Genomic DNA, 12,652 nt, shown 5'->3' on the forward strand with positions numbered 1-12,652 from the left:
GTTTAGGTTTTTCTTTGTTTGTTTTGTTTGTTTATTTTCATGGAATGCACCCAGTAGTTTGCACATGCTAAACAAGTATTCAACCAAAGGGCAATATCCTAGATTCCTTAAAGGGTTTTTGATTTTTCTCTTTGTTTGTTTGAAATGATATTTCATGAAAGCCAGGTTGCCTATATAGGGATGACATTAACTCAAGATTCTCTCCTTTCTATCTTCTGGAATTATAGACACTTCACCTAGTTTTATGGAATGTATAGGCTTAAGTCAAGGGAGATATGTATGATAGACAAGGACTCTACCAATTTAACTAGATCCCCTGTCCAAAGTTTGGGGTACAAGTGATAAATATAGAAAGAATGAAAAAAATATGTTCCCTTTTGCTGTCGTCCAAGATACTCCCAACTGAAAATATTTTAAAGTATATTGAAATTGAAATCATCTATCCATTGCAAATAGTTTTGAACCATTCAAGAATTTCATACCAGAAATCACTGAGAAAAGTAAAGAAAACCAAAGTGGGGATAGTGGACCATTCATGCAAACCAATTTCTGATAGCATTGAGACAAGTACTGGGAATATAGGCAAGAGATATTACACCCTGACTATATAAAAATATTTTGAGAGATTCTTGTCACAAAAGCCTAGCCAATTAAGTTGGATCTCTGGGATGCTTGTAGAAGTGGATGGAGAAAGTAGGTTCATGCAAGGTTGCCTTCTGACTTCTGCATGCACACCACAGCATACACACCCACACATATCATGGACAAAATACACAATAGTTTTCACTATTAAAAGAAAATTAGTATTTCTTTCCTTAAGTTTACAAATCATGTAGTACCTAATTTCATGTAAATGATTTCTTATGAGAACCACAGCCCTGCTCATGCTGAGTATGTACTGGACAACTGAGCTACAATCCCAATACAGAAAATATTCCTTACACAAATGATTATTTTACAATAGTATGCAAGTTTGCATTTAAATAGTCCTTGTTGTAGCACCTTCTTCCTAATGTCAGTTACTTTGACCATTCAGAAGTGTTGTAGCAGGACATGGAAATACCAAATATAGGGGTCTTTTGCTTTCTAAGCAAAATATACTGGTGTAAAGCTACCTTTTTTAGTACTGTCTGTATAATATTGCTCACTTACTCTTAAGGATTATCATAGACACTGTCAAAGTTTTTACTGTCTCCTTTCGAGTGACTCACTATTATACCTCTTTGGTTAAAGAGATAAAAAGAATGAAAATAAAGCTAAGCTATTACCAGATCCATTTATTTGAATTGTACCAAGCCAACTCTTTGCTACCTTTATAGCATTTGTATTCCACTCACTTAGTTATTCTCCCTAGAATTAAATATTTGTTTACATTCAAATATAAATTTTTAATGACCACTGGGTAGAGAAATACTCAGTAGAATAATTTGGAATATTTTTCTTTGATCTTAAAGAGTTGTATTACAGAACATTCTTAAATGTAGATGTAACTCAGTTGGTAGGGTACTTAGCTAGCATGCATAAAACCCTGAGTTCAAACCTCATTGCCATATAGTACCATTTGTAGTGGCAAGTGTCTTTAATCCTAGTGTTGAAGAGGTTGATGGAGGAGTTTAGAAGTTCAAGATCACAGTTGTATATGTAGTAAGTTACTGGCTATCATGAAATTCTGCAAGTTCCCCCCAAAATATCTCTTTACTCTCAAGTACGATGTCAAATGGTTTAGTTGGTAAAATACACAAGACAGCTAATTTTCATTATTTTTATGATACATACAAGTAATTTTCCTTGTGAAAGTGACATGGTATATAGGATAGCTCCGTAAACTATTAAATAAAAGTATTGTCATTCATTCTAGGATAAAATCACTGATAGAAATAGTCTTGAGAAGCTGATGTGGTGGCACAAGCCTATAAATCCAAACTTCGTGAAAATCACGTGTTTCAGGCTAACCTAAACAATATAATTAGGACCTCTAAAAAAGCAAAGTAGGGGAGGAATAGAGGAAGGAAGAAAGAAAGGAGGGGCTTTAAAAATACACTTATGGCTTAATCTAATCATAGACTGTCTCATTTATATTATATAACTGGGATCTTTTGCAGACAAGACAAGTCAACCTAGAAAGTCTAACAAGGAGGAATGGAAACCAATCAGAAGAGAGACAGCTACAACAAGAAAGAATCCAATTGTTCTTCAGGAGTTTACATGGCCTCTCCCAATCTCATGACCACCACATTGGCAGATCTCATGGCCACGATTCCAGAAGATCATGTAATCGATTCAGGAGAGCTCCTGTTCAGTCAGAGAGATCTCATGTCTACTCAGGTAGAACTAATAACTATACAGATAGACCACACCATGACCTCTCAGATAGACCACACAATCAACTCTCAGTGAGACCACATCCTGACCTCTCAGGTAGACCACTTCATGACTACTCAGGTAGACCACATCAAAACCATGCAGTTAGGCTTCAACATGGCCACTCAGATAGATATCATCTTACCCATACAGAGAGAGTTCTTCCTAACAACTCAGGGATAGCTCATCCTGGCCACACAGAGAGAGATAATCAAGTCCAAAGAGGGAGAGCTCATGATAACCAATCAGGATTAGCTCATCACAACCATGATGGCAGATCTCATCATGACCACTCAGGGAGAGCTTATCACGGCCATGCAAGGAGAGCTCATAACAACCAGTCATGGAGATCTGATAACAACCAGTCATGGAGAGATCTTAACCAGTCATGGAGAGGTCAGAACAACCAGTCACAGAGAGGTCATGACAACCAGTCACGGAGAGGTCATGACAACCAGTCACGTAGAGGTCATGACAACCAGTCACAGAGAGGTCATGACAACCAGTCACAGAGAGGTCATAATGATCAGTCATGGAGAGCTCATAACATCCGGTCACGGAGAGATCGTTATCACACCTCATTGAGATCTAGTAGCATCCAGTCATGGATGCTTCATGAAAGAGAAAGATACCATGGTCCAAGAGGAAGAAATGGACCAAGGGATGCATCACCACCAGGATCTGAGCCAGAAATTGACAGGTAGAAACAAAATCAGTACTTTATCAATGTTAGTACAATGTTTGGAATGACATAGAAAAGTATAAGAATTTCTGTGTCTTAATAACTAAATTAGTATTTTCCCAATTCAGACACTGCTGCACACAGTAGGAGAAACTTGTCTGGTAACAAACTATAGAAATGATCCCTGAAAGGATAGTCTTTCAGACACTGGTACAATTCAGGAGTGTATGGGAACAATTTTGTGGCTCATGATATCAACTCACATGCATATGCGATGGCCTAAGATTGTTTCCCAGTTTCTGGCCTTTCTTACTAGGCCTATGCACGACTCAGAGTAGCTACTCCTTTTGCATCTTTCAAGCTAGTAAGCAAGAAAATATACCAACAAATTGTACGAAATTGATATGATAGGATATAACTAATGGTAATCAACCTGTTTCTTTCCTTTATTTCCTTCCTTAGGAGCCTTAAAGGCTTCATCAGACAAATTATCTCTCCTTCTTTGTGTGTTTTCATGTATGTGTGTGTATGTATCTGTGTGAGAGAGAGTGCATGTTTGTATGTGTGTGAGGTTGTATGTTGTTGTGCAAATTGTGATAGAGCCTGTACACATTAGTCAAGTGATTTATGTCTAAGCCCAACAAGTATATCTTACAGCAGTTTCTCCAAATCCACTCTCCAAAGTGTATGCTGTCTTTAGCTGTAGAAACTTGCCTTCAAATTATGTGAAGCAAACAGGGCAACAGCAGTAGCCAATATTATTTTGGGAGTCTCTTCTATTGCTGTGTCTAACACTTGAAGAGCAGGTTTCCTGTACCTAGCACAGGGTTTATGTTATGTAGTCTATAATCCTTGTGCTGAGAGCTGGCACTTAGAATTGTAAAACTTCATTTAAACTACATACATACATATGTTTAAATATGCACATATATGACATAAGTATTTTATTAATATTTTTAATTTCTTACTGGATATTTTCTTTATTTACATTTTAAATGTCCCCATTCTCAGTCACCCCCAGAACCCCCATCCTATCCACCCTCCCCTGCTTCTATGATAGTATTCCCCCACCCATCCACCCACTCCCACTTACCTGCCCTCCAATTACCCTACACTGGGGCATCGAGACTTCACAGGACCAAAGGACTACCACTGATGTCCAACAAGGCCATCCTTGGCTACATATGCAGCTAGAGCCATGCTTCCCACCATGTGTACTCTTTGTTTGGTGGTTTAGTCCCCGGGAACTCTGGAGGATCTGGTTGGTTCATATTGTTGTTCCTCCTATGGGGCTGCAACCCCATTCAACTCCTTCAGTACTTTATCTATCTCCTCCATTGGGGAACCTATGCTCAGTTCCATGGTTGGCTGTGAGCATCCCCCTCTGTATTTGTCAGGCATTGGCAGAGCCTCTCAGGAGACAGCTATATCTGGATCCTGTCAGCAAGCACTTCTTGGCATCCTGAAATAGTGTCTAGATTTGGTAACTGTATTTGGGATGGATCCCCAGGTGGGGCAGTCACTGGATAGCCTTTCCATCAGCTCCACACTTTGTGTATGTAACTCCTCCGATGGGTATTTTGTTCCACCTTCTAAGGAGCGAAGTATCCACACTTTTGTCTTCCTGCTTCTTGAGGTTCATGTAGTCTGTGAATTACATCTTGGGTAATAAGAACATGAATTATATCTTGGGTATTATCAGTAAGTGTATACCATATATGTTCTTTTAGTGGTTGTGTTATTAACTCACTCAGGATTATTTTTTTTTTCTAGTTCCAAACATTTGCCTAAGAATTTCATGAAGTCATTGCTTTTAATACCCTGAGTAGTATTGTGTAAATGTGCCACAATTTCTGTATTCATTCCTCTGTTGAAGGACATGTGGGTTCTTTTCAGCTTCTGGCTATTATAAATATGGCTTCTCAGAATATGGTGGAGCAAGTGTCCTTGTTATATGTTAGAACACCTTTTCGGTATATTCCCAGGAGTGGTATAGCTGGATCCTCAGGTAGTAACTACTATGTCCCATTTTTCTAAGGAACTGCCAGACTGGTTTTCACCGTGGTTGTCTCAGCTTGCAATCCCACCAAAAATGGAGGAGAGTTCCTCTTTCTCCACATCCTTTTAATGACTGCTTCTGTTTCTTAAGGGGTTATGGGGCTGTGTAGATGGGTTAGATTTGTCACATTGTATCTGCTTAGAATATTTTCCATTTCATCCAGATTTTCCAATTTAGTTGTATATAGGCTTTTGTAGTAGGATCTGATTATTTTTTCGATTTTTACAGTTTCTGTTGTTAAGTCTCTTTTTCTTTCTTTCTTTCTTTCTCTCTCTCTCTCTTTCCTTCCTTCCTTCCTTCCTTCCTTCCTTCCTTCCTTCCTTCCTTCCTTCTTTCTTTCTTTCTTTCTTTCTTCCTTCCTTTCTTTCTTTCTTTTTCACATGGTAATTTCACAGTTACCTCTAGAATAAGGACTCAAAACCTAATATACCATGACCCTAAGAATGTACTATCAAATTTTACTAACATGGATATCAATCTATTTAAATAATGGTATCATGGAATACCAGCATTAAAATATCTTCAAAACATTTTGATAAGAGGATAGTGTCTGATACAAACAGCAAAATATTTTCATGGTTTGTTTACATAGAAGTCTAAATAGGAACTATCTACAATGACACAATGAATGAATTAGGGGCTGAGACAACTTCCTTATTGATTTTTCTCTCACCTCCTTAATGTTGCACATTTTTAAAGCTGACTGAGTAGTATACTTTCAATTGTTAGTTTCTAGTATTTACATACTTCTTCAAACTTTCAAAATATAAGGAATATTATGGCTATTGGCATGCACTGTGTAGAGTCATACTTTCACTTTTGGAATTTATTTTTTTCCAGCTCATCAGTATACATAATATTTTATTTTATTTATTTTTTATTATTGGGTATTTATTTCATTTACATTTCCAATGCTATCCCAAAAGTCCCCCACACCCTCCCACACACACACACTCCCGCATCTTGGCCCTGGCACTCCCCTGTACTGAGGCATATAAAGTCTGCAGGACCAATGGGCCTCTCTTTCCACGGATGGCCAACCAGGCCATCTTCTGATACATATGCAGCTAGAGACACGAGCTCTGAGGGGTTCTGGTTAGTTCATATGTTGTTCCACCTATAGTGTTGCAGATCCCCCAGCTTCCTGGGTACTTCCTCCAGCTCCTCCTTTGGGGGCCCTGTGATCCATCCAGTAGGTGACTGTGAGCATCCACTTCTGTGTTTTTATAGGCCCCAGAATATTCTCACAAGAGACAGCTATATCAGGGTCCTTTCAGCAAAATCTTGCTATTGTATGCAATGGTGTCAGCGTTTGGAGGCTGATTATGGGATGGATCCCCGGGTATGGCAGCCTCTAGATGGTGCATCCTTTCATCTCAGCTCCAAAATCTTTCTCTGTAGCTACTTCTATGGGTGCCTTGCTCCCAATTCCAAGAAGGGGCAAAGTATCCACACCTTGGTCTTCGTTCTCCCCAAGCTTCATGTGTTTTGCAAATTGTATCTTATATCTTGGGTATTCTAAGTTTCTGGGCTAATATCCACTTATCAGTGAGTATATATCATGTGAGTTCTTTTGCGATTGAGTTACCTCACTCACAATGATGCCCTCCAGGTCCATCCATGTCCCTAGGAATTTCATAAATTCGTTCTTTTTAATAGCTGAGTAGTACTCCATTGTGTTAATGTACCACATTTTCTGTATCCATTCCTCTGTTGAGGGGCATCTAGGTTCTTTCCAGCTTCTGTCTATTATAAGTAAGGCTGCTATGAACATAGTGGACCATGTGTCCTTCTTACCGGTTGGAACATCTTCTGCATATATGCCGAGGAGAGGTATTGTGGGAGAGCTATAAGTTTTCCTCTTAGAAATGCTTTCATTGTGTTCCATAAGTTTGGGTATGTTGTGACTTCATTTTCATTATACTCCAAAAAGTCCATAATTACTTTCTTTATTCCTTCCTTGACCAAGGTATCATTGAGAAGAGTGTTGTTCAGTTTCCACGTGAAAGTTGGCTTTCTATTATTTATTTTTTTATTGAAGATCAGCCTTAGTCCATGGTGATCTGATAGGATGCATGGGGCAATTTCAATGTTTTTGTACATGTTGAGACTTGTTTTGTGACCAATTGTGTGTTCAATTTTGGAGAAGGTCACATGAGGTGATGAGAAGAAGGTATATCCTTTTGTTTTACGATGAAATGTTCGGTAGATATTTGTCAGATCCATTTGTTTCATAACTTCTGTTAGTTTCACTGTGTCCCTGTTCAGTTTCTGTTTCCATGATCTGTCCATTGGTGAAAGTGGTGTGTTGAAATCTCCCACTATTACTGTGTGAGGTGCAATGTGTGCTTTGAGCTTTACTAAAGTTTCTTTAATAAATGTGGCTGCCCTTTTATTTGGAGCATAGATATGCAGAATTGATAGTTCCTCTTGGACGATTTTTCCTTTGATGACAATGAAGTGCCCCTCCTTGTCTTTTTTGATGACTTTCTGTTGGAAGTCGATTTTATTAGATATTAAAATGACTACTCCAGCTTGTTTCTTCATACCTTTTGCTTGGAAAATTCTTTTCCAGCCTTTCGTTCTGAGGTAGTGTCTATCTTTTTCCCTGAGATGACTTTCCTCTAAGCACCAAAATGTTGGGTTTTGTTTGTGTAGCCAGTTTGTTAATCTATGTCTTTTTATTGGGGAGTTGAGTCCATTGATATTAAGAGATATTAAGGAAAAGTAATTGTTGCTTCCTATTATTTTTGTTGTTAAAGTTAGCATTCTGTTCTTGTGGCTGTCTTCTTTTAGGTTTGTTGACCTTCTTGCTTTTTCTAGGGCATGGTTTCCTTCCTTGTATTGTTTTTTTTTTCTGTTATTATCCAATGAAGGGATGGATTTGTGGAAAGGTAATGTGTGAATTTTGTTTTGTCGTGGAATACTTTGGTTTCTCCATCTATGGTAATTGAGAATTTGGATGGGCATAGTAGCCTGGGCTGGAATTTGTGTTCTCTTAGTGTCTGTATAACATCTGTCCAGGCTCTTCTGGCTTTCATAGTCTCTGGTGAAAAATCTGGTTTAATTTTGATAGGCCCATCTTTATATTTTACTTGACCTTTTCCCTTACTGCTTTTAGTATTCTATCTTTATTTAGTGCATTTGTTGTTCTGATTATTATGTGTCAGGAGGAATTTCTTTTCTGGTCCAGTCTATTTGGAGTTCTGCAAGCTTCATGTATGTTCATGGGCATCTATTTCTTTAAATTTGGGAAGTTTTCTTCTATAATTTTGTTGAAGATATTTGCCGGTCCTTTAAGTTGAAAATCTTCATTCTCATCCACTCCTATTATCTGTAGGTTTGGTCTTCTCATTGTGTCCTGGATTTCCTGGATGTTTTGAGTTAGGAGCTTTTTGCATTTTCCATTTTCTTTGATTGTTGTGACGATGTTCTCTATGGAATCTTCTGCACCTGAGATTCTCTCTTCCAACTTTTGTATTCTGTTGCTGATGCTGGCATCTTTGGTTCCAGATTTCTTTCCTAGGGTTTCTATCTCCAGTGTTACCTCACTTTGGGTTTTCTTTATTGTGTCTACTTCCCTTTTTAGGTCTTGGATGGTTTTATTCAATTCCATCACCTGTTTGGTTGTGTTTTCATGAAATTCTTTAAGGGATTTTTGTGCTTCTTCTTTTATGTCTTTCTACCTGTTTAGCAGTGTTCTTCTGTATTTCTTTAAGTGAGTTATTAAAGTCCTTCTTGATGTCCTCTACCATCATCATGAGATATGCTTTTAATCTCGGTCTAGCTTTTCTGGTGTGTTGGGGTGCCCTGGACTGGGCAAAGTGGGAGTGCTGGGTTCTGATGATGGTGAGTGGTCTTGGTTTCTTTTAGTAATATTCTTATGTTTACCTTTTGCCATTTAGAGATTGTTCCTCTGGTGATTCTGTTACCCTCTATCAGCAGACCTGGGAGACTAGCTCTCTCCTCTGAGTTTCAGTGGTCAGAGCAGTCTTTGCAGGGAAGCTCTCCTCTTACAGGGAAAGTCCACTGTTATCTGGTGTTTGGACCTCCTCTTGGCTGAAGATGAAGGCCCAAAACAGGACCTTTCCCAGAAGCTGTGTTGCTTTGGCCTGTCACAGAAGCTGTTAGTTTCAGTAGTCCACACTCTCACCTGTACAGACTACTTTCTTCAGAGTCCCGGAACCAAGATGGCTTCCACGGATCCTGAGGGAAAGGCCTCCCAGGCCTGGCGGACACCTGTCCTCTGGCCAGGAATTGGCCGGATGTCTGGAGCCTGAAAATGGTGCTGCCTCAGAAGCTCTGTGGCTCTCATCTGTCTCAGAAGCTGTTAGCTTCTGTATTCCACACTCTAACCTGTGCAGACTACTTTCTGTGGAATCCCATAACCAAGATCCTAAAATTTCTTAATGAATGTGGAAGCCCTTGAATTTGAAGCATAGATGTTCAGAATTGAGAGTTCATCTTGGTAGATTTTTCCTTTGATGAGTATGAAGTGTCCTTATCTTTTTTGATAACTTTTTGTTGAAAGTCAATTGTATTCAGTATTAGAATGGCTACTCCAGCTTTTTTCTTGGGACCATTTAGTTGGAAATTTCTTTTCAGCCTTTAACTCTGAGTAGAGTTTTTCTTTGTCACTGAGTTGTGATTTCTTTATGAAGCAAAATGGTGGGACCTATTTACTTATGGAGTCTCTTAGTCTATGTTTTTAATGAGGAATTAGGTACATTGATGTAAGGAGTTAGTAAGGAAAAGTGATTGTTGCTTCCTGTCATTTTAGTAGTTAGAATTGGAATTATGCTTATGTGGCTAAGAGTGTAGTTTCCCTCCTTGTGTTGGAGTTTTCCATATATTATCCTTTGTAAGGCTAGATTTGTGGAAAGATACTGTGTAAATTTGTTTTTGCCATTTAAATAATTTGATTTCCTCATCTATGGTAATTGAGAGTTTTGCAGGGTATAGTAGCCTGGACTGACATTGTGATCTCTTAGGTTCTATATGACATCTGCCCAGGATCTTCTGGCTTTCATAGTCTCTGGCGAGAAGTCTGGTGTAATTCTTATTACATCTGCCTTTTATGTTACTTGATATTTTCCCTTACTGCTTGTAATATTCTTTCTTTGTTTTGTGCATTTGGTATTTTGATTATTATGTGACCAGAGGAATTTCTTTTCTGGTCCAATCTATTTGGAGTTCTGTAGGCAACTTTTATGTTCATGGCCATCTCTTTCTTTAGGTTAGGGTAGTTTTCTTCTATAGTTTTGTAGAAGGTATTTACAATGATGGGAATCTTTGCTCTCTTCTATACCTATTATCCTTAGGTTTGGTCTTCTCATTGTGTTCTGGATTTCCTGTATGTTTGGAGTTAGGAGATTTTTGCATTTTGCATTTTCTTTGACAGTGTTAATGTTTTCTATGGTATTTAATGCAACTGACATTCTCTCTTCTATCTCTTGCTGACACTTGTGTTTATGACTCCTAATGTCTTTCCTAGGTGTTCTATCTCCAGCATTTCCTCCCTTTGTGTTTTCTTTATTGTTTCTGTTTTCATTTTTAGATCCTGGATGGCCTTGTTCAATTCCTTCTCCTGTTTGGTTGTGTTTTCCTGTAATTCTGTATGGGATTTTTGTCTTTCCTCTTTAAGGGCTTCTACCTGATTACCTGTGTTCTCCTGTGTTTCTTTAAGGCTGTTAATTTATATCCTTCTTAAAGTCCTCTTTCATCATGATGAGAAGTGATTTTTAGATCTGAATCTTGCTTTTCTGGTATGATAGTGTTTCCAGGACTTGCTGTGTTGGGAGAGTTGGGTTCTGATGATGTCAAGTAACCTTGGTTTCTATTGCTTATGATCTTATGCTTGCCTCTGGTTATCTCTAGTGCTACCTGCCCTAGTTTTCTCTGGGACATGAGCCTGTCCCTTCTGTGTTCCTGGTTGTGTCAGAACTCCTCAGATTCTTGCTGTCTCTAGTATCCTGGTATCCTTGTATCCTGAGAACCTGAGACCCTGAGACCCTGAGACCCTGAGACCCTGAGATCCTGAGATCCTGAGATCCTGAGATCCTGAGATCCTGAGACCCTGAGATCCTGAGATCCTGGGGATGTCATAGATCCTAGGAATCAAGGTGCTTCAGGGATCCTGAAATCCTGGCGTGACCAAGCTCCTGAGTTCCTTTGATTGTGCGTGTGTTAGAGCTCCTGGGAGTCAAGCTGCCTTTGGGATCCTGAAATCCTGGTGTGACCTAGCTCCTGAATTCCTATGATCCTATGTGTGTTAAAACACCTGGGAATTGACCTTCTTTTGGATGTTGTGTGACTCGGTATGGAGTTAGTGTCCATGTTCTGCTCAGAGCACAGGTTCAGACACAACATATGTATGTGAAGTAAACAAAATAGATGTTTTTATTAACCATTCTTGGTGTTATTTAGGGTTCCTTTCTTCTTGATCTGTGTTTCCTTCCTCCTTTTCAGTTAAATCTCAACCCTGTTTTCTTATTATCCCTTCATAGCACCCTTGTCCTATTTCACTGCTCTCTAGAGTTCCTACTCCCACTATGTTCCCTTGTACTTTCATGGTTTCTGAGGTTATACAATCACATCTACAGATTCAGATAATCCACAAACTAATATTTCTTAGTGTATTCATCCATTTGCTGGCACAATTCATAAATGTAGCATACAGCTCTAACTGATTACATATTAATACTCTAAAGATAAATAATTTGTAATGCAGAAGTTTTAAATAGGGGTCTAGAGAGGCAACTTAGGAGTTAGAGCACTTGATGTACTAGCATGGAGACTAGAGTTCAAGTCCCATCATCCACACCATGAATCAGTGATGCTACACAAACCTCTAGCCCAATTGCTGAAATGGGGAAGACAGGATAGTCACTGGGCCTTCCTAGCTTCCGAACTAGCCAAGAAAATGCAAGGTATACTGTCAAGGAGAAACCCACCTACAAGTTGGAAAGTGATAATGGAGGAAACATGCTGCCCTCTTCTTGACTCTGCATGTATCTAGAGGAATATCCATCAGCACAGATATGATGTATACATGAAATTAAATAAATCATTTGCATATGTGAAATCTGTTAGTAATAGGCGTTTTTAATTTTTTTTCTAATTTTTCACCCTTTATGACATATACCAGATCGTCTGCAATAAGAGAAAGGACTGACTATTTATGGGTACAGGAACATCGAAGAAATGAGACAGTTGAACTGAATGTAGCGGTAAGTACAATACTTTCTATTTTCTACCTCGAAATTCTATGAGGTTCCATGTATTATTTTCTTTCAACTAGGCTCTTCTTTTGGATCTTCTTTCCTTCTTCAAAATTTTAGTATTTATTTGTATTCATGATTGTGACTTGGGGATGTCACCTTCTGGGCTACAGTTTTCTGACATGTTAAGCAGTCTTAGACTGATTTATCTCTAAGGGCACACTGCCTTGGATGTTCTTGCATGTGTGTACAATATCAGAAATTGAATGTTACACTTGTAAGATCAGTAAGAATAAAAGTGAAATACAGGAGCAAGGGACTCTATAATAG

At 38.7% G+C, this 12,652-nt stretch overlaps 1 protein-coding gene across 1 annotated transcript in view; it reads left to right on the forward strand.

The window, feature by feature from the left end:
• The window catches only part of Ott (ovary testis transcribed), a 40,201-nt gene that overhangs the window by 19,619 nt on the left and 7,930 nt on the right, over positions 1-12,652 (forward strand). Inside the window, exons 4-5 of the mRNA NM_011022.1 lie at positions 2,103-3,061; positions 12,250-12,331. Of these exons, the coding sequence (NP_035152.1) occupies positions 2,103-3,061; positions 12,250-12,331 (1,041 nt within the window). The remainder of the gene's footprint in view (positions 1-2,102; positions 3,062-12,249; positions 12,332-12,652) is intronic.

This window comes from Mus musculus, chromosome X (assembly GCF_000001635.26).
Source record: "Mus musculus strain C57BL/6J chromosome X, GRCm38.p6 C57BL/6J".
NCBI classification, from domain to species: Eukaryota; Metazoa; Chordata; class Mammalia; order Rodentia; family Muridae; genus Mus; species Mus musculus.